The following is a 26,242-nucleotide window of genomic DNA, read 5'->3' as shown; positions in this document are numbered from 1 at the left end:
TCCAAGCTGCTCCTGCTGATCACTGCTATGCTGGACCTGAAGATGTGGCCTGTGATGTCTGCACTGGGAGAAAACTGAAAGCCCTCAAGTCCTGTCTGCTCTGTCTGGTCTCTTACTGTGAGAAACACCTGCAGCCTCACTTTGAATCTCCTGCCTTTGAGAAACACAAGCTGGTGGAGCCCCTCAAGAAGCTCCAGGAGAACATCTGCTCTCGTCATGATGAGGTGATGAAGATGTTCTGCCGTACTGATCAGCAGAGTATCTGTTATCTCTGCTCTGTGGATGAACATAAAGGCCACGACACAGTCTCAGCTGCAGCAGAAAGGACCGAGAGGCAGAGAGAGCTCGAGGTCAGTCGACAAAACATCCAGCAGAGAATCCAGGACAGAGAGAAAGATGTGAAGGTGCTTCAACAGGAGGTGGAGGCTATCAATCGCTCTGCTGATGAAGCAGTGGAGGACAGTGAGAAGATCTTCACCGAGCTGATCCGTCTTATGGAGAAAAGACGCTCTGATGTGAAGCAGCAGGTCAGATCCCAGCAGGAAACTGAAGTGAGTCGAGTCAAAGAGCTTCAGGAGAAGCTGGAGCAGGAGATCACTGAGCTGAAGAGGAAAGACGCTGAGCTGAAGCAGCTCTCACACACAGAGGATCACAACCAGTTTCTACACAACTACCCCTCAGTGTCAGCACTCAGTGAATCTACAGACTCATCCAGCATCAAGAAACGTCCTCTGCGCTACTTTGAGGATGTGACAGCGGCTGTGTCAGAAGTCAGAGACAAACTACAGGACGCTCTGAGTGACAAATGGACAAACGTCTCACTGACAGGGAGAAAAGTGGATGTTTTACTGCCACAACCAGAGCCCAAGACCAGAGCTGAGTTCTTAAAATATTCATGTGAAATCACACTGGATCCAAACACAGCACATTCAAAGGTGTAATTATCTGAGGGGAACAGAAGAGCAACAGTAATTAAAAACAGTCTTATTCTCGTCACCCAGACAGATTTACTGGATGGTTGCAGGTCCTGAGTAGAGAGAGTCTGACTGGACGTTGTTACTGGGAGGTGGAGTGGAGAGAGGGAGGAGTTTATATAGCAGTCGCATACGAGAATATCTGCAGAGCAGGGAGGTCGAATGAATGTGGATTTGGATACAATAACAAATCTTGGGCGTTAGATTGTCACGACAACAGTTGTAAGTTTTGGTACAACAATGTCCAAACTCCCGTCTCAGGGCCTCAGTCCTCCAGAGTGGGATAGTACCTGGATCACAGAGCAGGTATTCTGTCCTTCTACAGCATTTCTGAAACCATGACTCCCCTCCACAGAGTCCAGACCACATTCACTCAGCCTCTCTATGCTGGACTTGCACTTTACTCTTCTTGTGGAAACACTGCTGAGTTCTGTAAACTGAAATAGTCAGATAAGGGACAGAGGGTTAAATTCTGTTTTAATCCTTAAACTTGTTTTGTCTTCATGTTCGTTGCTGAGAGCTGATTGTTTAGCATTTATTCACTGCACAGAGATCACCTGTCAGTCAAACATTATGGGGGGTACTTTAAGAGATAAGATTTACCTTTCTTAATCCCAACAGGGGAAATTCAGTTTGGCACAGCAGAACAGAGGAATGTAGAAGAACAAAATACAACAAAAGTAGAATAGGTAACATTTCACATAGATGTTTGAATGTATACACACTTTGACATCTTATTAGTTGCTGTGTAAATGTTTGTGTTTCTTTAGGTGGAGCTCCTTCCTGTGTCTGTTTAGCCATGGAGGCTATCACTGCTCATGATGATGAAGCAGTGAAAGACATTAAGAAGATCTTCACTGAGCTGATCCATCTCATGGAGAAAAGAAGCTCTGATGTGAGCATTTGTTCAGAAGTCAGAGACAAACTACAGGACGCTCTGAGTGAGAAATGGACAAACATCTCACTGACAGGGAGAAAATGGATGTTTTACTGCCAAAACCAGAGCCCAAGACCAGAGCTGGATTCTTAAAATATTCACATGAAATCAGACTGGATCCACACAGCACACACATATCTGTTATTATCTGAGAGGAACAGAAAAGCAACATTAATGAAAGAAGAACTGTCATATTCTAGAGACCCAGGCAGATTCAGTTTTTATAGGCAGGTCCTGAGTAGAGAGAGTTTGACTGTTAACGGGAGGTGGAGTGAAGAAGTAAATGTACAGAAGAGGGATACTGGCAGAGCATGGAATTCAAATAAATATGCATTTGGATACAATGACAAGCCCTGGGCATTAGATTGTGTCAACAACTATTATGAATTTAGACATACTGATGTCATAACTCCAGTCTCAGGTCCTCAGTCCTCCAGAGTAGGAGTACATGGATCACAGTGCAGGTAGGCTATCATTTTTGTTCCCTAAAAGGTACATTTGTCTAAAAAGTACCCTGTAAGGTACGGAAATGGTCCTTGTGTGACATCTAGTGGTGAGGGTTAGGTGCCTGAGAAAGTACAAAAGATCTATGAAAGGTCTATGAGATAGCAGAGAGTTGCGAGTCAAGAAATCAGGTTTCTTTAGATAGATATATTAAGAAATTATATTTACTTAATTATTAACTAAAACCATATGTTATTGTGAATATTATTTTTACTTGTTCATTAAACAACAGCCATATCAAGTAAAGAGTGCTACATGATGTCTCATACTCTTGCAATACATTATTTTACTGTAATGTATGCATTGTAAGGTGAGGATCAAGGCTCCTCTTGCTTTGCTTAATTAGATAAACATGCGAATATGCATGCAAAATGTCTGTTTATAATTTTTTGAAATACAACATACATAGACTTTTTAAAAGTTGCCATACAATTATGTTTTCTGCTCTCTGTTTAATTTAAAAGGTGCAATACTTAACTTTTAGCCTGGATAAATGTGACATATTTTCAGACACTACTTAAGAGTTTGACTTGAAAAATCCATGTAAATGAGCATTTGTTTCCATTTGGATCATTGCTTGCTCCTTAAATGGAGTCTTGAAGATATAATATGTAATATTTACGCATTAAAATGTCTAAAAACGACTGAATGATGAACACTGAAGTAATCCTAACAAGGTGTAGCTGACTGAAATGAAGGCAATGATGGTGAAGACAACAGCTTCCATGAGCCCACGCTACTTCGTGACACCATTGCAAGTCTTTTTTCATTACTCACTGTTGTAATACGTATATCAAACAAACAATAGTATTTTAAAGATTCAGGATTGATGTTGAGGAAAAGTGTGTTTTACAATAAAGAACCTGAAACCATTTGTCAATTATTTCATGTTTGTTTAGGAACCACATTATTTTGGTTAGATTTTGAATATTTCTTTAGGAAGTTGACTGGTTCAGCTATTTATGAAAAAAAAAAATTTTTTTAATGATAAAATTGAAATTGATTGTAAAGTCATAGGCTATATATTTTGAACCTCTTACATTCACTTACGCAAATGGTCTAAAAAGAAACCAGAAATACAACATTTCAAAATAGAAATCAAACATTATATTGAAGCATTATATAGTCTGAAGAATAGGCTAAAGCAATTAAACAGTAAAACTGTTAAAGAATTAAATATTTTTCTTTAATGCCTTTGTTTCTTGATACAACGTATCTTTTTGTGTAGGCTACTTTTGTTTTGGCTTAAGATTTCCGTATGAGATGAATAAGATTCAATAAAAACAACAGTTATACTCTCTGTCAGACAAGAGCATTTTATAAAAACACAATATAACCTTTAGGCTATGTTGTTAACTGTGAATGGTGATGTAGAAATATTTGTGTAGTTACGGAATTTAAAACTTCTACATTACGGGCGTAGTTACACGGAACTCCATCGTGCGGCAAAGGCTGTTCCTTCAACAAGCCAGCATCGACGCTCACTCGGCACTGGAGCGTTTAATAACCCACTACCTCTCCGCGCTCAGTGGTTCTGATGGAATTCAATGTGGCGGACCTCCCGCGTGAACGCGCAAATGGAGTGGAAGTAGGTGGAGGAGGGAGTAGCAAGTAGGCCTACTTTCGGAAAAGCCCCTAGCAGCAGAAAAGTTTAAGTATCCCCTTTATTTACAGCGGAATGGTTTTTAATATGTTTATTTTGTTCCTTTTATTTTCTAACTTTAAAAAAAAGTTATACTACTAATGTTATAATTATTATCATGAATGAGGGAAGCATGTTTTTCTCTCTTCATAATCCATACAAACTCAGAGTAAAGCGTCGTTATAGTAGCCTACTCTCGCTACATGGCATGCAAATTTACATCTAAAAAATATAGGGTTGTCCCTTTAATCATCCCGGGTATCAGGTGCAGTAAGACGGATTCCACCACTAGAGTTCTCCCTCCGGTTCACCAGCTCTGCTCGGTTGTGTTGGCGCTGTCTGTGTTTACCTCCCAGCCCAGCGCTGCTTTACTGTGGCCAGCTGGTAGTAAACCGCCATCCACAGCCTCAACTAGCCCGAAAAATACTAATGTAAGCTGCCTCGCCTTCAATCCTTCGCGGATTTCCTGCAGCGCTGTGTGTTAGTGACACTGTAGCAAAGGTGAGGTTGATTTTTATTCTTACGAAAACGACATACGCTCAATGACAACACTGCGGCTAGCCAGCCAGCCAGCAACTACAGGCGCTAGCACCGTTAGCTTAGCCGTAGCTGCCATTGCTATCCCGTGATGGAGGATACTGAACATGGCGCCCTCCAAAACAAACGAGTATGTTAGCTAGTTAGCCTGCTGTGTTTTGCTGTTTTGTGACGACGGGTGGAGCTTCACGTGTACTCGCAGTATCACTAACGTGTCGCTTTGACTGCGAATCTCGTCGAGGTTCGCTGACAAATTGACTAATTAGCTTAGGTTTACCAACCGACAAGCTAACGTTAGCTACGTGACAATTTAGTAGCATCGCTAACAAAAATTAACTCCCCACGACAGCCTGCTTGCCAGCTAACCATGGATTGTACGTGCTTGTTTTGTGGTTGTATGCTATCGCTCAATATATAAGCAGCATACATTGGCTGGTTTAAGTTATTTAGAATAAGTTAACTTACATCGCTCCTTTGTCTTGGCAAGCATTGGTTTTGGACCTTTGCTAGCCTGCTAGTAGTAGCTATACTCAGCTATGCCCGTGGCCTTCCACGGTTAACGCTACCTCTTTGTTGGCAAATCCACGAGTGGTGTTTAGTATGCCATTTAATTGTGAGGTCTGTTGTTGAGTTTTAAATAACAGTGTGATAATCCGGATCTTCTTTCACAGAACGGCGCATGTCAGTGTGGTTGATATTAGCTGGCTAACGGTGGACGGCAGATGCTAAAATCTATTGACAGCCCTAACTTACATCCTTCAAACATGTGTGACAGAGTTTATTTTCTTTATCATAACTAACAGGTATGATTGTTGTGGGGTTAAGTTAGGAAAGGAGCTGTCCGGTTTTCTTAAAAGAATAACAACAACGCTATGTAGTCTCTTTATTTATCTTAGAGGAACCACAAAACCCTCTCAACCTGTGTTGGCTGTCTTTTAATTAGCTCCAGTTTCGCACACCTTGCCTAATTGATTGGGGAGCACGTTGGCGTGCATAACCGCCCTCCTGTCAGCATGTAGTGTGAGCTCTCTGGAGACAGAGGTGCAGGCTGACAGCAGTGCGCCAGGCAGAGGTGGCTGTGTGGTGTACATGCCAGCCCAGCTGAAGCATATGGAGGAGGGAGAGCAGGAGTGGCCATGCTGCCTTGGCATCAAGGTGCAGGTGGCTCTCGTTCACACCTACTGCACTTTACACATAATCGGGGAGCTCACATTACTCACTGTCACCTTACAGCTCCCATTCCCTCTTTCTCCTTCAGCTGTGTTGTGATGCTGTAAAGTCTGCAAAACTACCTGCTTATAATTTCGAGGTTGATTTCCCCCTCACTGTTGCTCTCTCATCCAAGAGTGCTATGATATTTCAAGCCAAGATGAGTGAAAAATGTTGTTCCACCATGCCTCATTGTTCAGTGTAGCATAATGTGCACCCTAAAGTAAATGTCAGAATATTTACACACTGCTGGAAAAAAATGTTTTTGGTGTGTCTTTGTTAGCAAGTAGTCATACCACGACCAACAAGAATACCAATTCTGCTTTTGGGGCAGACACTGCAGAACTTTCCAAAGTGACTTGGATGTCAAAATCTTTGCTGTGCTTACGGAGATGATGATATCACACACCACCTCAGCCTAAGAAACCACCAGTCTGATCACAACTAAAACATAAACTAGACTGTATATTTTGCCTGTTTGCTGAGAGTGACCACATGCTCTGTGTTGATTTCCGCTTGGGTGATTTTTTTATTTGCTCAGAAGACCACATTTGTAGATTTTTCTCACATGTTTTTCTTAACCCTAAACCACAGTTCATGGTCTCACGAGAAAAGTGTGAATAGGAACATTCTCTCTCAATGTCTGTCATAGCCTTCTTGTACCATAAAGCGCACTAAAGCCAAGACTCCTCCTTCATAGAAAAATGCTCTGAGCGTTATTATGGTTAGCTTTTGGCTGCGATTTATGAAAGTGACATCTTTAGTTTCACGGATGGTTAAGAGGAGGACCGCATAAAATTGGATTTTAATTCCTTAAGATATTCGGAGAAGGCCAGGCCTGTGCACCACATTAAAGACGCAAAGCAGCTGTATTCAGAACCTTTGAAGCTATCTAAGACTTGTCCTTGTCAGATTCCCTCTGACATGTTCTGAGCATCTATCACCAGCAGTGTTTGTTGTGATGTCCTCATGGCATGGAGGGACATGGTCTGAGGTATTAAGAATGTCTTTTTAATGACAGCAAGGCATAATATACATATTTGATGTAATTTGTGCTTGTCAGGAGGAATAAGGAAGACATAAGAGATTCAAATAAATGTTGCCTGGATAGGAGAGAGGAGACGGTGAGCATAATATTAAATTTATCTCTGCAACACAAAGGTGTTTGCAGCTTTAGTTTGACACATCGAACACCTGGCCTGTGAAGAGTGATGATCAAGGTCACAACAAATATTTCTTGGACTTGTCATTGCTTCAAAGCTACACGTGCCATTTCCCAACAAGTTTAGTTCAAAGCATCTGAAACTATTGTGATTGCCTTTACTTCTGAAATAAAATACCTCAATAACATGTCAAATATTTTGTGAAGGCATCTGCCTAAAAATGATTCAGTTGTTGCTCAGTTTAAAAATGATAAACTCAAAGGATGTGTTAAGTATCCACTTGACATTCAGTCAGTAAGAAAGAAACATAGCAACGTTAATTACAACTAAATTCCACTTATTCCATTCTGTCACCCGACCTCACCCATATTCCCTGTGTGTTGTTTACTCATATTTGTATGATACTGAGAAATATTACAAAGTTTGTGTTTTAAAGTATAATGACTCTTCTCTAAATGTAAGTTAAGTCATCCATCCACATTTTAATGGTTTCTTCCACTATGTGTGTATTTTTATTTATTTATTTTAGCCATGGAAAAAATACACCTAGGCCTAGAGCTGAATTAGGATGACGTTGGAAGGAGTTTTTGTTTTGGGTAAGCCATCCTCAGCAAGTGTGGTCAGACAGTAACCAGTTGTAGGGGTGGGTGGGTATTGTTAGGATTATACTTTTAGCTTATCCATACTAGGGCTGTATGATTATGGCCAAAATGACAATCACGTTTATTTTGATCTATATTGAGATCACGATTATTTATTGATTTTTAGGGATAACATATTTTTATTGCACTTTCAGCTACTTTCACATCCATGTTGTGCTGCATTTCTGCTAAAGTCTAAAAACAAGACTGGTCCTTAAAGTGCATAATTTCGTAGAAGCAAAATATAGGCTAAATAACATTTTTATGACATGTTTAGATTTTGTTGATCTGGTAATCAGTGCTTGCTTTTTGGGCTTTTCTATCATTAAGTTGGCTATGTAGATAAATGGTTCTTTTTTTGTCTGTTTTACCAGTGTTTATTGTTGATTTATGATGGGGAGTATGCACAGGGTGTTTTATTTTGAAAATCGACCCAGATTCTCTCTGCTGTTCTGTCTGACTTCCTGCCCAGTTCTATGTGCTCTGTGCACAATTGTGGGAAGCTAAAATCGTAATCGCGATCAATATTCAATTAATTGTGCAGCCTTAATCCCTAATCTAATCGGCTGTGTTCTTTATCAAGGCTTTTAGTGTTTTTTTTTTTTATTACTATGTAATTGTAATTGTATTAAAAAGAATATATTCAGAACAGGTTTAAAATTCATATATATATGAAACATAACTACATTTTAGGGCTGTGCAATTAATCAAATTTTAATCACAATTTTAGCTTCCAAAACAAGTTAATTGAATTAAAATGATTATTGTGCAGCATGCTGTTTAGCAACAACACTCGTTTTGTCTTGCGTTATAAATCAAGTGCACCATTTCATTTATAGCGCCGCCCCTCTGTAAAAGTCACCATTCCCTCTCAGCCAGGCTGTGATGTTTATTTCTGCTCGAACCACCATGACGGGTTATAACTGCTACGACCTGCTAGTCTCCATTATTAACTTGAGCCTATGGCATTTTACACTGCAGAAAAGTAGTCTAGCGGCCAGCTGACCTTCTGTCTACTCGTAGCTTAACAATTTACATATTATTTATGCTTTTAGTAAAGCAGGTGTGTTAAACCTTGCTTTACCTGGTTCATGCTTGTAAAATATTCACCGTGTCCCCGTCTGTATTAGTGGAATTATACTTTTCTCACATCAGTTTAAGTAGGCTAACTGCATCTCCTGACTGGACACCATGGTTGAATTTCACCGTTGTAGCGTAACGATTTGTCGTCAACTCGAGTATTTTGTGCACACACACTAGGTTCCACCGGCTATGGCTGACAGACATCACAATGTTGTAAAACCCCCACCCCCCCAGCAAAAAATATCTCAAATTTTCACATTATACCACCCTGTGAAAGCAGGTTTTAATTACCACAAATTCTTATCATTGTTTTAAAGTATGCTTTGCAACTGCCTCAGAATTCTCTTCTCCCTACACTCTGACACACTCACACATACCTACATGTCAGGTAAACACCCCCGGCTTGCCCTGCCTCTCTCTGTCTCTCTCTCCCCCCTGTCTGCTCCATTTTCTCCATCAGCAGTATGTTTTATAAAGTCACCTAAATGACCAAGAACTCGTCTTTTTCCGTATATTTTCACCTGTGATCTGTTATGACAGCAGGTGAGCCGCACGTTGGCTTACTAATGACGCAGCCTATCAAACAACTGAAACCAACATCTGAACTCTGTGTGTTCCCTGCTGCTTTACCTGGTCCGTCCGGAAAAAATCCACCGTGAATTGTGACGTAAGTTAATAGTCTACCATTTTTTAACGAGTGAAGTCTGCGCGAGAACACATGCAAGACGACTGCTGCCTCCCTCGTCCATGCACGCACGAGCACCTGATCCCGATGTTGCATTGTAGACATCGTCCGATGGAAATTTTGCAGACATCGCCCAACCCTAACACACACACACACACACACACACACACACACACACACACACACACACACACACACACACACAGGAGCTTGTCTATGGCGACACCATGCAGTCCCCTCCAAAAGTATTGGAACAGTAAGGCAAATTCCTTTGTTTTTGTTGTTCACTGAAGACATTTGGGTTTAAGATCAAAAGATGAGTATGAGACAAGAGTTCAGAATTTCATCTCTCATTTCCTGGTATTCACATCTAGATGTGTTAAACAACTCAGGACATACCACCCTATGTTGGAACCCAGCCATTTTTCAAGTGAGCAAAACTATTGGAACATGTGACTGACAGACATTTCTTGTTGCCCAGGTGTTGCCTTTTAGGTTGATTGTCCAAACATTAAATAGCTCTGCATGACTAGTCTAAGTTTTCATCCTTGGTTCAAACCTATAAAGACTGCATTTCCTGTTAAAGAGGATAAACCAACATGAAGACCAGAGAGCTGTCTATGGGAGAAAAGCAAGCCACTGTCAAGCTGAGAAAAGAAGGAAAATTGACCAGAGCCATTGGGCATAGCAAGCACAACAATTTGGAATGTCCTGAAAAAGAAAGAAACTACTGGTGTACTGAGCAACAGACGTCCAACAGGTCGGCCAAGGAAAACAACAGTAGTTGATGACAGAAATATCGTGAGAGCTGTGAAGAAACCCCCAAAACATCAGGAAGTGACAACAGCAATGACCTCCACAGTTTAGGGTGAAGGTATCACAATCCACTGTTGGAAGAAGACTAGAGGCCACACCACAAGATGCAAACCACTCATCAGCAGGAAGAATCGGAAGGCCAGATTGAAATTTGCAAAGAAGTACAGAGATGAGCCGCAAAAGTTCTGGATCACAATCTTATGGACTGATGAGACCAAGATTAGCTAAGTGATGGAAAGGCCAAAGTGTGGAGAAAGAAAGGAATGCTTATGATCTGAAGCAAACAATCTCATCTGTGAAGCATGGTGGTCATGTCATGGCTTGGGCGTGCATGGCTGCTTCTGGAACAGGCTCATTAATATTTATCGATGATGTAACTGATGATGGTAGCAGCAGAATGAATTCAGAAGTGGACAGAAACATTTTGTCTGCCAATTTACGGAGAAATGCATTGAAACTAATCGAGAGGAAGTTTATCATGCAGCAGGACAATGAGCCAAAGCACACTGCCAACAAAACAAAGGACTTCATCAGGGGGAAAAGTTGAAGGTTTTAGACTAGCCAAGTTAATCAGCTGACCTTAACCCAGTAGAGCTGCATTTCACCTCCTTAAGAGAAGACTGAAGGGAGAAGCACCCCGAAACAAACAAGAACTGAAAGAAGCTGCGCTAAAAGCCTGGAATAGCATCACAAATGAAGAATGCAACAGTTTGGTGATGTCGATGGATCGCAGGCTTGAGACAGTTATTGCAAGCAAGGGTTCTGCCACCAAATATTAAATGTTATTTACTTTAAGATTATTTGTTCCTTTACTTTTGCTCACCTAAGAATGCTGTGGTCTAAAACAAACAGTGTGACACATCTAGATGTGAATACCAGGAAATGAGAGATGAAATTCTGAACACTTGTCTCATCTTTTGATCTTAAACCCAAATGTCTTCAGTGAACAACAAAAACAAAGGAATTTGCCTTACCGTTCCAATACTTTTGGAGGAGACTGTATATCCATAATACCGCCCACTGTGCAACACTAGTAGTTTTGGGGGGAATTACATTTAGGAGGCCGTGGGTAGCCAGTGGAGATCGCCGAGCGATGGAGTGACATGAGTCCTTTTGGATCGGTTTGAAAACTAGACATGGTGCTGTGGTCTGAACCATTTGTAGGGGTTTTGCTGCACAAGCTGGGAGACGTGCTGGGAGGGCATTGCAATAGTCGAGGTGAGAAATAACAAAGTCCTTATGGGCAAGTCATGCCACTCGGCAGCCATCTTGGCATCACCTTCGGGCAGCTATTTCGGACTAACAAGACCAGGCACCCATCTGAATGAATGGGGAGAGAGCCTGAACTGCACTTTTATTGGTCACTGGGACATCAAAAAGACATGAATAGAATCACCAGTAAAGTCTAATAAAAGTTGCTGAAAAAGTTTGACAACTTTGCCCCAAAATGATCCCGACCGGTTATACAAAAAAACAGACCCTCATGTCAATGGAACCACACGAGTGGCTGAAATATGTTTCCCACTTTGGATGTTAAAAGCAGACGATTGGCTTTCTAGTGGGAGGGGTATGATAACGGCCATCTTTCCCCATAGAGTAGAGCGGTATCAGTATAATGAGGTACACAGTTATAATTTATTAGACAATACCGTTTATACCGATATAGAGTGATGTTGAGTTAATTAGCAATGTTTCCGTAAAGTCCTGCCAGCGTTTGCTCCTCTCTCTCAGCCCCGTCCCTCCCTCTGCACCAGTCTATGGTCTACACGCAGCAGTCTACTCTCAAACTCACTAACAACATGGAGGCAGTGAGAGGTGAGAGTGAAGAGAACTGAAAGAGGCAGATTCAATGAGTGAGTGACACTTAAAGAAGGAGGAGAATCAAGTATAATTAAATGGTGAAATAACAAACAAACTACTACAAATAGTAAAAACATGCCCCGCTTAAGTACGTCATTGCTTTCGGACAATCGTTTGGTGGACTGTGGGGTGCGTGCAGTCGATGTTGACTACTAGCTATGTACAGTGTGCTTGCCTTGGCAACCCAGCTGTATTCTAACATTAACATAGCTATCCTTATTAGTTAGACTCCTTACATGCTTGCAAATAACTTTTTTTTAAGGTGGGTCTCAGACATTTACAGCGTTGTGTTGGACAGATTTGTGCAGCGGTGCTCATGAGAGAGAGAGAGAGAGAGAGAGAGAAAGCAAGCGAGGGGGGTACTGAGCAAATATATGCACTGCGTGCAGCTCTGCGATCTAATTCGATTTTAAATAGACCTAGTACAAAAAATAGAAAATTAATATGTGGCAGTCAGCGTTGATATTATGGCGGGCCGCCACAAATAAATCAATGTATGGGTAACACTGTATTAGCTTAACAAGCATGCTGTGGTTGAGTAAAACAACACTTGCGAACAAAGCAGGTAGAAAGTTTCTTCTTTCTATTACGCTTTCTACTTTTTACTCGTCAACTGAAGAAAAACATTACCTTCGTTCACCTGGTTCACTGTCCCAACCGCAGAGGATGGGACAGAGAAGCTAGCATGGCCATGAATGACATGCCTAAGTACATGATTTGTAAACAAGAGAACAGATTTACACATGGCTCTTTTTTTTTTCTCAGCTGACCCCAGGGGGCTCCGTATTTATGAGAAGTGTAGAAAAGTTTTCGGTTCCTTATGAATCTGTGGCAGGACAAGGTGCCGCCCACCTGATCATACTTAATGGTCAGTAATGTCTTTAAAGACAGTCAGATGTCATTCGTAAGGTTCTGCACAGTCTAGTCTTTGTGTTCACTTGTCGTCTTTTGTTTCCCACAGTTGTGATGAATAAGGAAATCATGTCACGCGTGGTGAAGAAGAGGCAGGCGGACCCCAAGGTGGTTCAGTATGTGTGGGCGGCCATTGAGGTTATCCGCAACCAGAAACAAATTGCAAACATGGACAGGATCTCCAAGTAAGTTCACCACAGATACGATGATGTGTATCTTTCATGGTGTGTCTGTACGATCCATTACAGTCCTTTCACATCATTCTGTTAAAGGATACTTTAAAGGGTTACCTCAATGACCCAAATCATGCAGATAGCTCTGATTTTATCTGCTGTCCCTTGAGTTTTAATTAACCTGTCCAGTACAGATGAGGTCAATGGGATTAGAAGAGTGAGAGAGTTAATAGACTTCATTATGAGTAAATGGCATGTGCCTTTGCCCACTTACCCGTGAGGATGTGCATTTTTGAGAATTAGAGGTGAAAATGTAATGTCCTTTTGCAAAGAATTTGTCTGGAAGGGATCCTCAACCTGTAAAAGACTTCAATAACCCTCAAACTTCTCAACCAGAAACCTGTTTTTGAGCCGCCAGTTCATGGTTTGGCCTTCACTAACAGCTGACCATTCAAAGGTTTCAGATGATTCAAATCAGCATGGTGGCGACTGAGAAGAGAAAACTTACTTTTTACTTAATTTAATTAAAAATCTGTTCTCAGGGCTATGAGTGAAGGCAGCTGAATAACCCACAAATACATTTAGTTTTTCTTGTAATTGTGTAGGGCTGCATATAACTATTTTCATTGTCAGCCTGTTGATTAGTTTTTTATTTAGTTTATAAAATGACAGGAAGTAGTGGGGAAAAATGCTATCACAACATCCTTGAGCCCAGATTATTCCCCAGACTTTAGAGTACAAACAATATATTAAATTTACATTGATACAAAACAAAGAAAAGCAGTGAAAACTCAAGATTGAGAAGCTGGAACCATCATCTTTGTTTGATAAACAGCTTAACAAATCATTGGTTGCCTTTTGGCTTATTTGTCTGTTCCAATCGACACAATAGGTTCTGTACATGGGGGGGAAGCTGGTGAAGGATTGTTTAATCGACCCATAGTCACACAGAAATTATTTTCAGTACTGATACTTTTTTCATTTAATCGATTATTCGATTTCTCTGTTAAATGTTATTAAAATACTTCTCGGAGCCCAAATTGCTTTTTTTGTCCAACCAGCCTTCCAAAAAGATTCAAAAAGTGAAAGTCACGTTGTTCAAACTGGCTGCTCAGTTCCTTTCCTTTCAGTCGGCGGATGGAGCAGAGACTAAATGAAACACTTAACACATCTCACACGGCAAGTTGGCGAGCACCTTGGAGCTGGCTGCTTGCCAAATGAATACTGGCGGCGAGCGGCTGTTGTCATGGCAACAGTACGCAGCGGCATGCAACGGATAGCCCCTGCTCTCCCGCACAACCACCCCCTCCACACACACCTCCCCCCCATCCAGTCCCACTGTGGCTTAATTTCACCAAGCGAGCTTTGTGGCTAAGAGGGTGATTACTTTGGTTTTGTGGGAATAGAGGAGACTGAAGTCAGCGAGACAGGGGCAAATAATTAACTGCCCTCTCACAGAAATGTAATCTCCTCGTAAGGTAGGGTCATCACCACAGCAGCCAGGCTGCACAAAATCAATTAGTTAATCGTTTACAAAGCTAACTACTAATTTACCAAATCTGGTATGTGTTTAACCAACTGTAAAATGTATGGAATTTTTGAGTCTTGACGTAGGCTCTTTTCCTATGATATTTTTCTTTAACATTTTATAGTCAAATCAGTTAATAAACACCTAATCACTCACAACATACTACAAAATAACTCCGTACAGCATCCATAAAAATGAACCACAAGGAGAGACTGACTTCGCCTCACAGACATACTATAGGCCTGCCCGTTGTAACTCGGGTATAAATACAGACTCTCCCCTGATTCCCCACTGACATATTCTGTTCATTGGCTTTCCGCCACACTAGAGGATACATGACCTTGCTCAGAGAGGTTCACTGCCAGTCAGCAGGCAGCTGCAGGAACCAACCAGGTTGTTATTTGAATCTTATGTGCTCTCGAACTGGAAAATGTGGGAGTGTTAGAGGAGGAAATAGATGAGAAAGACTGTCTCTGCCTGTAATTTGAAACCACATGTATCTCTAATCTGTTTCTTGAGTAGTGAAAACCTAATTTATGGAGCGTTGGGGTAATGTTGGTGGAAAATTACAAATCTGAGAGGTAAATAATTTTAAGACCGTAGAAAAACTGTGTGTAATGTACAGTTATTAGAGCAGGTTTAAAGGGTGTTATGGGTCTTTGCTTCACCTGTTAAACTTTCAATTTTATGACGGCAGCCCACATCCAAGAAGTTGTCTGCCAAGGTCTACTACCTACCTATTAGGATTTTAAATGTTTACGTTTGGCTTCCATGGAAAAGTGACTACCATCAGCTAGGGATGCAGCGATGAACTGATTTCACTATTAAGCGCGCTGTGACTCAGGAGGTAGAGCGGGTTGGCCGTTAATTGGAAGGTCGTGCATGTCGAAGTGTCCTTGGGCAAGATACTGAACCCCGAATTGCCCCTGGCGGCTGTTCCGCCAGTGTATGAATGAGTGTGAATGTTAGTTTCCGTTTGAGCACTTAGGCTGAGTGTATGAATGTGTATGACTGGTGAATGCAGATGTAGTGTAAAAGCGCTTTGAGTGGTCGAAAAGACTAGAAAGGCGCTATACAAGTACGGAGCATTTACATTTACATTTAAATCGTCACGGTTAAATAATCCAGACTGGATCTAGAGTGTATCTGTTGCACGGGACAAAGACAAAGTTACACGAGCGGGGCACCAGCTTAAAGTGCTGTTCTTATCAGAGACATGGAGGCAGTGTGGGAGCATTTCAGGTACACCAAATACTGACCGGGGCGTAACTGAATATGACGGATCACCTGTTCAAAAACTGGCTGTTAAAAGTTTGCTGCTAAAGGAGCCTACCTACATCAAATCTGATGCAGCACCTGCGGGATAACCACCCAGGTAAAGGAAATGCATAACAACTGAATTAAATAACGTGGCAAGTTGGTAGAGAATTAAATATAAACGTGTCACTTACAATCAATGCCGTAGCGGTGAGAGTCGAGCTTTCAGTGCAACGTAAACAACCAAAGCAGCATGTAAGCTTTCAGACCCACCGCAACCACAGCACCGCTGCTTTATGAGGCCCATTGTTTTCAATGGCTTGTGCCACGCCAGGGCGGTTTGTTGCTGCATCGAGCACGACGTGGCCAAAGTTCAACATAGCTGAACCCAGCTTCCAGCACAGCGCAAATTGCTTCCTATCTGAAAGGGCATTTAGTCCAAGAACTTCAGTCACCGAACATTTAACGTTACATCCTGTTGCCTCCTCCCGTCTGTGTTGGAGAAATGTTTGGTTTTGTATGTTAAAAGGTGTAAAACGCTAACATAACATCAGGAGCTTATAAACTTCCAGGACCAATCAACTGCATTTCAGTTATTAATAACACTGTCTGAGCGATCATTTTTACTAAAACTTTGAACAAACAAACCAAAATAATAGACATGGTTTTCTAAGGCCACCTCTAAAATAGGATGACGATTACTAAAATAATGTTTTTTAAATATGCGTGGATGAGATTTGATGACAATAACAGTTCAGTTTATTCCCCTCTTTAATAACAATTTTCCCTGGAAAATAAATAAAGTTAAAATTCATCTTATATTAATAATAATTCTTAAATATTATAGATGGCACAGCTGCCATTGCACATTGCTCAATTACTTCTCAACCTCCACCTGCCCAGGTACCTGAGCCGTGTGTTTGGCATGCACCCTAAGGAGACTGCCAGACAGCTGAGCTTGGCCGTTAAGGACGGCCTGGTGGTGGAGACCCTGACTGTCGGCTGCAAAGGCTCCAAGGCCGGCATCGAGCAGGAGGGATACTGGCTGCCCGGGGATGAGATGGTAAGTTTGTCAGGTTCCTAACACCAAAAACAAGCAAATTAATCCTTTTTTTATTTGAGGTATTTATCTGATGTGTAATCACTATAACAACAACAATAATGAGTGTATAACAATAGAATTCTGTTGGGGCCTCTGTGTTCACATTGTGAGCAACACGTTTTAAGAAATCACTGGATGTCCAACATTTCCCAAAAAGCTGAATGTTGAAGTAAACTAAAGTTTAATAAATAAATAACTTTTTGCTTTCACCAGCCTCTAAAGGCATACTGATGGGCCTTTTTTATTATGTAGTTTTAGCTGTCAAGTGCAAAATGAACAAGACATTTAATTCTAGCCAGTCAAAAATTGACCATTCTTAATGAGAACACTAAGGCTGCAACTAATGCTTATTTCATTATCAGTTAACCTGCTTATAATTGGTTTGATTGATCTATTTATAACTTGGTCTAATGAAATGTCAGAAAGTGATGAAAAGATGCATCACAGTTTCCAAAATCCAAAATTGTTTAGTTTGCCAGAAAAGGGAAAAGCAGAAAGTTCTGACATTTGTTGAGCAGGAACCAGAGAAAGTTTTAGGGTGAAAATATTACTCAAATGTAAATCAGTCATTAAACTAAAACTTAAACACTTCTAAACTTAACTGCAAATTAATTTAGCATAATTAAGTAATTGCTTTATAAAAGTTGTAATAAGTCTCTCAAAGCAACACCTGTAGCATGTGTCAATATAAATTTGTTATTTTATTAATAGATATAATTTTTTTTGGTTAAGTTTCCTGATTCCAGATTACTGCTCCAGTTTATAACTGAGATATAAAAATACAAAAAATACAATACATAAAAATAGATACAAAAAAACCCCAAATGCAGTAAATATTGTCTATTAATGGTATGCAGTGCATCCTTAAAAAAAATCCTCTCCACCTAGGTAACTTGACACATTTGCAGTGAAGTTACCGCAGGAGCCCTACAGATAGTGTCAGGATAAAGCCATCCACCTGTCAAGTTGCTCACAGTGTTAACAGAGTCACAGCACGCAGACATTAAATGGAGTAAACATTATGTTACAGTGATCAAGGAGGATGAAAAAGTACTCTAAGAAACAAGAGCCAAACAGGAGATGTAGTGATATTCTGGCCAAATCAATGGCTTCATATTTAGTTCTGTGTGTGTGTGTGTGTATATAAAATGTGCAAACAACTGTTAAACATGTCAAACCACACACAACGTTCACTTTATTTTTTAATAGTCTCTATCATGTTTCAACAGCCCACTGCTATGTAGTGTTGTAATATTAATATTTTATAGTCCTTGTTTTTATCTTCCGTTATTTCCCTTGTTAGTTGTGAGGAACAGTTGAGTGTAGCGGTGTTGTCACTTTTTGTAATGCAAAGAGCATTTAATGGATTACCGTGCAAGTGGCATTAACATGTATTTAGTGGCTGCTCTAATCCCAGTAGTTTTTGCACCAGGGTACTAACACTCTGGCAGAATGTATTATGCATTACCATTAAACTACACGAGCACCCTTTGTGATTTGTGAGCAAGAAATTTCATGCAGGAAAATGAAAATAACTGCTCTATTTGTATAAGACTAGTAATAATCTGATTGGAAACTAATGCCGTTTTTCCATTACCAGTACCAGCTCAACTCGCCTCGCCTCACCTCGACTCTACTCGACTCAGTTTTGGCCCGCCGTCCTCCGTTTTCCATTGCAGATAGCACCCCTCAGTGTAGCTGGTCATCATAGCAACGCCACGAATAACTGCCGCTACGTAATGTTCAATGTGACACACGCAACCTACAAAGAGCTGTCTCTTATTTGAAATCTACAGAGTTAATTCCTCACCTTAAAACTTCTCAGAAGTGGATTTAGTGATGAAATAACATGAAAATTGTAAAATATAAAACTTTCTGCTGCTGGCCTCTGTCCGCAATGATGATTCAGTGAATAGTGATGATTCTCTCTGGCCAATCAGTAGCCTGCTGTGTTTTCAACCTCGACGGAGGTGATACAAAAAAAAGTAGCAGGTACAACTTTTCCACAATGGAAAACCAAAAAAGGCGAGGAGAGTCGAGGCGAGTTGGTACCATTCGGTGGAAAAGGGGCTAAAGCTTCTTGTCTTAGTTCTAATGTAAACTAGTCAGCCCCTTTTTTTTTTTTTTAAATGTGCACATGTAGAAATCATGTTTATGTTTACTCGAGGTACATTTTGTAGATGAAACCTTTGCATCGAAGGTTATTTGGTGTGATTGCAGGTCTGTAGAAACTGAACAGAAGCATGGGAGATTGGTGAATGTAACTGTTTTGGAGTCTGTCTGTACTGTGTGCTGTCATTACAAAATTACATGATTGAAGAAAAATCTGTTGGTCTCACAAGGCATGACTCTGTTGTCCTGCGGAGCCCAGGTGATTTTAGTAGCAGGTCTTTTAAACACTACTCTCTGAATCACTTGCAACCACAGGAGCCGAAAGCCGAGGGAAGCAAGGTAAGGGCTGCATTGTTATTTTCAAATTCAGGATTTGTTCTTCATTTGATCACTTCATTTTCCCCCCTCTCAACTAACATCATTCTGTGAGAAATCAGTTCTGCCACATGCAGTGCAGTCAGGGATTTGAGTGAATCTTTTTATGCAGGTTGCAGAAAAACAGCGTAGTGGATTCTGGTTAATGCAAAAGGTGCATGCTGTATTAAAATTATAAGGGAAGCCTTCAATGCCAGCGGTGAGAAATTCAGACTTCATGCACAATGTAATGCTTGTGATTGAGTCTGCTCGCTGCACTTTTTAAATAATTATCGCACAAGGTGAAAGCCAAAAGCATATCAGGCTTCAATTTGGAAATTGCCCTGCATGCTGGCCTTCAGTATGAAACACTGCCAGAAGCTACTTGCTGTCATTGTACTGTAAAAAGCTTCATGAAAGTCCATTGCAGCGCTGTGTCGACGTGGCCAAATTTCTTGCGGAAGTGATCTGTGATCTTGATGAAATACCTGCTCGCTACTTATCTACAGATGTGCCGTTGCTTGATTTAAAAACACTCACTCAGTCCTTGGCATTGAGCCACTGCCAACCAGTGTCAAATATAAAGTGTAAATTACAGCTTAAACAGTAATCAGGTTTTGCTGAATTGAATCATATTTTAATGTGAGATGACAAGCAATGTTAGCATAGCCGCAGGTTGGTAGCAAGCATCTGTGCGTTTGTAGTACTTTGGTCTTGGTAGTTGTAGTTCTCCTCAGAGGGGGTGTGTTCTGCTGTGTTCTTAACTTCTGTCTGGCATGCTTATGTCCTTTTTTTTCTTCTTAATTTTTAATTGATGAAACACGGTGGAGGCAGGGAGAGGGGAGGTTGTGCTTTTTAGTTTTCTCAATGCCTGCTGCCAGTAACACAGCCGACTGGTTCTTTCAGGTTAGCAGTCACTCAGTGGACAGAGTTTGGATGTGAGAAGCACTGTAAAGCAGATTCTAAATGGAGGCAGTTCTCCCTCCACAGGTGCCTGGATTCAATCCAGCTGGCATGTGCTGGATCCTTGTGTTGACCTCAGGAATATTTACTTCTCAAACAGATAACCGCACATTTACACACTGATCATACCATTTAAAAAGTCTAATTCTTGAAAACAACTTTTAAATGCACCGCCTTAAGTCAGATTGGATTAAATCCAGGTTTACCTTTTATCCTGATTTCTCCATATTTAAGGCTGAATTCCATTTTTAAAAAACAGTTGGATGCTTTATTGATAGTTTGGCGATTAAACTGGTTTGAATCTGTGCACTTGTGCATGATAATGAAGATGATATGATGTGTTGATACACTTAGACAGTAACGACATATACACTGTAAAAGAGCGCAAATACACGTTATTTCATTTAAGTTTGATTATTTTGACAGAGTTTAGTGAATTTCCTTGTGCGAACAGTGTATTCATCTTTATACCCTCCTCAATGATTTAGCTTTCTTTTTGAGACTTTTAATGCTTTACAAGCTTCTAAATGGGTGAAGCTCTCAGATTTGTCTTAATTGTGTGATGTTATTGACTATGCTAACATCAAACAATTTATACACGGTAAATGCTATTATTGAATGTGTGTGGCCATCGTGCATCAGGATCTGGGTTGCTTTGCATCTCGGTTACACAGTTTCCTGGAGGATATCCTGAAAAAGGAACGGGTGATATGATGATACATGCCACAAGACAAAAAGTAAATACATTTGATGTGCTGTCAGATATTTTACCGTACTGTTTTTATACTGAGGTGTATTTTCATTTAACATCATAGGCAGTGTTCCAAATCACTGAGCAGGACTACTTTATAGAAATATTGAAGTTGATATGAAATTAATGTGACTAAGTATTTTGATTTGTCAGGTATTTCATTTGCTAAATAAGCCAAAACAGTGATGTTTTGTTCTTTAATTTTGTAAAATTAAATTACAATATAGATGGATATTTTAAATAACAATTGCTTCTACATTAATAGAGATTTTTATCCATATTGTCCACCGCTACCATCAAGTGGTATGTAGCATCAGTGCTTTGTCGTAATACACAGAAAAGATTGGATATAGAGGGGGAAAAAAGTGTAAATACACATTTGTTAAATTGATTTCCACACCACCTTAACTTTCCTTACCGTGTTACTTCTGTTGGTAGAACTATATTTTTAAGCCCAATGTGATTATGGCTCACATGATCGAAATTCACTCTTACAAGGAATTTTTTGCTAAAATGCAGACTAAGGGCGTACTCACAGGAGGCCCGGTTGCCTTGTACCATGCTCTCCACTCCCCCGCTGGCCTGCGCTCACACTGCGCCTAACAATCCGAGCCAGAACACGTTTACGTCATCACTCAGTCGGTGCTTCCCATACATTTATTTGTTTGTGGCGGCCCGCCACAGTATCAATGCCGACCTCCACATATTGATTGGTGATTTTTTTAAATGTATTTATTTTTTACTAGGCCTATTTAAAATGGTAGTTGATTGCAGAGTGCTGCACATTGGGGTTGGGCGATGTCTGCAAAATTTCCATCAGACGATCGAACGCGGGGGTCAGCAGACGTCACTAGGGGAAAAAAAAAAAGGTAGGCTATTAACAACACACAGGGTGCAGACAGACGGTGTTTGACAGGCTGCGTCATTAATAAGCCGACGTGCCGCTCACCTGCTGCCGTGATAACAGGTCGCGGGAGGAAATATACGGAAAAAAGACGTTCTCAGTCTTTTAGGCCACTTTATAAAACATACTGCTGATGGAGAAAATGGAGCAGACGAGGGGAGAGAGGGACAGAGAGAGGCGGGGCAAGCCGGGGTGTTTACCTGAGGTGTAGGTGTGTGTCAGAGTGTGGGGAGAAGAGAATGCTGAGAATGCTGTTGAAAGAATTCTGTTGCTGAGGAGGGGTTTACAATCACGACACCGGCTCAACGTTGTGATGTATGTCAGCCATCGGCGGTCTGCCCAACCCTACTCCCACGTATAGTCGCATCTCTCTGTCTGTCTCTTTGTCATGAACACCTCTGCACACAAATCTGTCCAATGCGACAGTCAATATCATCTTTAAAAAAAAAAAAAAGTTATTAGCAAACATGTAAGCAGAGCTATGTAAAAGTTAGATAACAGCTGGGTTGTGGAGGTAAGCACTCTGCATATAGCTGGAAGTCAAATTTCAACTGTCAGTCTGGGAAACACTGCACTCTTTTGGGGGGGAAAGCACTCTCTCTCTCACACGGCACAGTAGAGTAGGTGTCAGGGTTCCGTGCTCGGGCATGGTTAGCAATCACACTAGATGCGTACTGTGCCAGAGTCCAGCTTAACAAGGAGCGATCTCACTGGTCAAACGAACCGGTTAAACGTGCTCGCGCACGGTACCGATCGCCTAGTGTGAATACACCCTAAGCTACGGTGAAGTGCATTTATGTGGATCTTAAGTATCTGTCAGACTACAAGTGAAGCAGTTTACTTCTGAAAGAGGCAGGAGGTGGAGAGGAACCCTGGAGTTGTTTTGTGCAGGTCATTAGAAGGCATGCTAACCCTGCTGCTCTGCCTGGCTTGGCTCTCTGGCGTGTCCCAGCTTGACACCGACAGTGCAGAGCTGTTAACCAGAGTAAGAAAGCAGCGGGAAGATGGCTAAAGGTGGCCAAGCCTCTGGCTGCCTCAACTCCTCCTTTATCACTATTCAAGCCCCTGCCTTTGTTTGCAGCTTTTAGTCAAGGCCCATTTCTCCCTCCAAAAAGCGCAGAGGTATTTCACAGATGTTTAGAGAAGTCTCTGATTTGAACACCAAAACATGTTAACTCATTCACCTGCTACATTTGAGGGCTTAAATATTCAACTCCCAGTTTTATCAGAAAATCTTACATTTGCATGGAAAAACATTCTTATGTTTTGCTATTGTTACATCATTGTCTTTTGCCTCAGTGGTACTCAAACATTATGTCGCTGTTATAATATCTGTTTTGCTTGGGCCCAATTCTATCCATGCTCCTGCTGAAACTCACTTTGCTGGATCCACAGACACGGCAGCCTTTTGAAGTCAGCTACTTGTCTTTCATCAGATAGTCCAACAACAGTGAAGTGCCTCTTGATATTCGACAGAACTCAAGGACCTTTTCTATATTGGCAAGTGTTTGTGTGGGTGAAGAGATGACTCTGTGGATGGATTATCAGAGTACATTCACACCTAGATGGGCTTTAATTGTGAACCCTGGAGAAATTTCCCTCCTTCAGATCTGTTCACTTGGTAATGTGTGAACACAGCAGTTTCACTAAATGTTCACTTGTTCCCAGATGAACCCAGGGAGTAAGAATGTGATCTAGCCATTATCACTCCTACATACTGTATTTCATTATGTAGGAGGTTCAGTATGTTCATTTGCTGCCACAAGTATGTGTTTAAAAAACAGAAAATGCAACAATCCAAAAACCTAGCTGATTATACTGACTCATGCTTGTTTGTACGGGAAGAAAATTTAGTCTGCTCGTGAATACAAAGTACAGCAAAGAGGATCTTCAATAAGTTTTTCCTGATGCTATTTCTGCTAAATTGTAGCCTAAATATTATTTAGTCTCTTTTAGGACTGAGTGATTTGGGGAAAAAATCTAATTGCGATTTTTCTGCTAGATATTGCAGTTATGATTCAATTTGAGATCTTATGTTTTAAGTGAAAACAGAGCAGATTGTGGCCATTTTTGTCAATGCTTGTGCTGAAACCAGAAAAAAAAGTGCTTCAGTGCGTCCCAGAAGCAGCTCTTCGTTCTCTGCTTTACTCTGCAGAGAATATTCAGTCTACTTTTTAATGGAAGCTTCATTAAGTGGCAGACACAGAAACTGCATAGAAAATCCAGTTGATTGTCAACATAAAACACCCAGTGCAGACTCCTGTATATCGAATATCAACACTAAACACAGTTAAAACAGACAAAAAAATAAACAATTTAACTATTTAGCCTACTTAACCATGGTAGAAGAACGAAAGGACAACTGAACAAATCTACAAAATCTGAACAAGTCAGCAAAATCTGGCAGGCAAAACACTCTTATTCTGAAATGTTCCATGGGGGCTATGGACCCATGCAGAGTACAAAACCGGTTGGGTAGTAGAAGCACACAAAATGACAAATTAACAGCACGTCAACCACATGCGGCAGGCTAAACTCTCCTCTGCTACCTCCAGTGCGAGTTGACGCCGGGCTGATGACGGCCTACAACGCAGAGCAGCCGCCATCTGTGTCTGTTCGGCTGACACCATTACCCCACACAATTTCCTTTGTTTCATTTGTTGTTGTAAAACGCATCTGATTGGTGAGTAGGACTGTAACAGGAAGCGCATGGCACTTGTGATTGGTGCGCTAGTCTGTCACACGAGGATCCCAGTGGAATGACTTTTTAATGACACAACTCTTGGAAACGGGTCAGATACGCTGTATAACTAACCTGCATATTTATTAGCTGTCTTCACGATTAGCTAATCGCATTCTTTCAAATCGCAGTTTCGATTTGAAAACGGTGAATAGTTATTTGCTAGTCTTATTTGTTTAGAAATTTTTGACCTATTACCAACCATCCCAAATGACAATAGGAGGATCATGTCCAATATATTAATTGATTTATCACATGTTTGACATTATTGGCTTTAAATGGTAAATGTGCCTTTCTTAGCGCTTTATACTTCATGTCACATTTACCACATTCACACACTGACGGTAGAGGCTGCTATGCAAGGTGCCAACTGCTCATCAGAAACAGAAGCTAATCCATTCACATACGCTCACAATTTAGGATTCTCTGTCTTGCCCAAGGACAAGCGCCTTACTCAGCTATACACGCTATATTTCTTGCGGATGGTAAGACGTTAAGGAATAATTGAGTATCCGGAGAGGTATTGAACAGTTGTAGATTATCCTGTAAAAGAGCCCCGAAGGAGCCCTGGATTTCAGAGTGTGGAGTGCTTCCTCCTGGCAGGCCCTGGCAGTGTGAATGTCAGAGCTGTCTTCACTCCTTTTGTCCTCCATGACTATTTATGGTTGTGTTTGAGCTCGTTTCACCCCTACCCTTCCCTCCAGTACAAGTTGGTTTAAATCTGCATGTGTGTAAGACAGAAGAACGTGCTGCAGTGTGCATTCTTGTTTCATTCTTCTGTGTAAAGATTCATCATGGTTAATTAGGATAATGCATTCCCAGTAAGATGTTCATCAGCCAAACAGACTTCCTCAGAAAGTTCTGAGCATTACTGCAATAATAAGCTAAATCTAATGTGCGTCCTCCAGCTCAAACCCAACCTCCAGCACGTGAACATGGAGAGATCAAGAGAGAGACTTCAGTGTTGGTTTTTTTTCCCCTAGTTTTTAATGAGCGGCACTCAGTCACGACTCTCCTGCTCTCCCCTACTGAGTCGGTCCAGACTGTGAGTGGGAGGAGTTGGACTCTTGACAGGTTGATGAGTAGCATTTTTAGCAGTTCATACATCCCGTCTCTGTGCCCTTCACTTGAACCCCTTAATGAAAATTAGTGTAAAACAGGATTACTGCAACAAATGTGAATTAAATAAGTTGTCATTTTTGCCACTCTCTCATCCATTCAGTGCCTTCCAGCCACAAACACTCCAGACTTTACATGAAGTTATCACAGAATAAAGGCAGGTTTTGATGTTGTTTTTATGATTAACATCACGACAGGGAGGCGGGTATGGTTATTGCTTTAAATTTTAGTACGATAGCCACGTTTTGGTGCAATATGGTTTTATGATAAAATCAC

The 26,242-nt window shown here is 41.0% G+C and overlaps 1 protein-coding gene, 1 long non-coding RNA gene and 1 pseudogene across 8 annotated transcripts in view; 2 read left to right on the top strand and 1 right to left on the bottom strand.

Moving 5' to 3' along the window:
- Nucleotides 1-3,287, top strand: part of LOC123972855 — a 4,387-nt pseudogene extending 1,100 nt beyond the window's left edge.
- Nucleotides 1-5,485, bottom strand: part of LOC123972858 — a 13,746-nt gene extending 8,261 nt beyond the window's left edge. The window contains exon 1 of the long non-coding RNA XR_006825487.1: nucleotides 5,060-5,485. This is a non-coding gene — a long non-coding RNA (uncharacterized LOC123972858). The remainder of the gene's footprint in view (nucleotides 1-5,059) is intronic.
- Nucleotides 3,962-26,242, top strand: part of zmynd11 (zinc finger, MYND-type containing 11) — a 35,501-nt gene continuing 13,220 nt past the window's right edge. For 2 of the 7 annotated variants that reach the window (XM_046052566.1, XM_046052564.1), the window contains exons 1-5: nucleotides 4,222-4,558; nucleotides 12,817-12,919; nucleotides 13,013-13,148; nucleotides 16,825-16,984; nucleotides 19,451-19,474. In XM_046052566.1, coding sequence (XP_045908522.1) covers nucleotides 12,841-12,919; nucleotides 13,013-13,148; nucleotides 16,825-16,984; nucleotides 19,451-19,474 — 399 coding nt within the window. In that variant the 5' untranslated portion in view covers nucleotides 4,222-4,558; nucleotides 12,817-12,840. Of the gene's footprint in view, nucleotides 4,004-4,218; nucleotides 4,559-12,816; nucleotides 12,920-13,012; nucleotides 13,149-16,824; nucleotides 16,985-19,450; nucleotides 19,475-26,242 lie in introns of those variants that run through there. The other 5 variants (XM_046052571.1, XM_046052567.1, XM_046052565.1 and 2 more) reach the window with 4 other exon arrangements.

The sequence above is a fragment of the Micropterus dolomieu genome, linkage group LG06 (assembly GCF_021292245.1).
Source record: "Micropterus dolomieu isolate WLL.071019.BEF.003 ecotype Adirondacks linkage group LG06, ASM2129224v1, whole genome shotgun sequence".
NCBI classification, from domain to species: domain Eukaryota; kingdom Metazoa; phylum Chordata; class Actinopteri; order Centrarchiformes; family Centrarchidae; genus Micropterus; species Micropterus dolomieu.
Note: the sequence above shows the minus strand (reverse complement) of the source record. Positions and strands in the feature narration are given on the sequence as shown.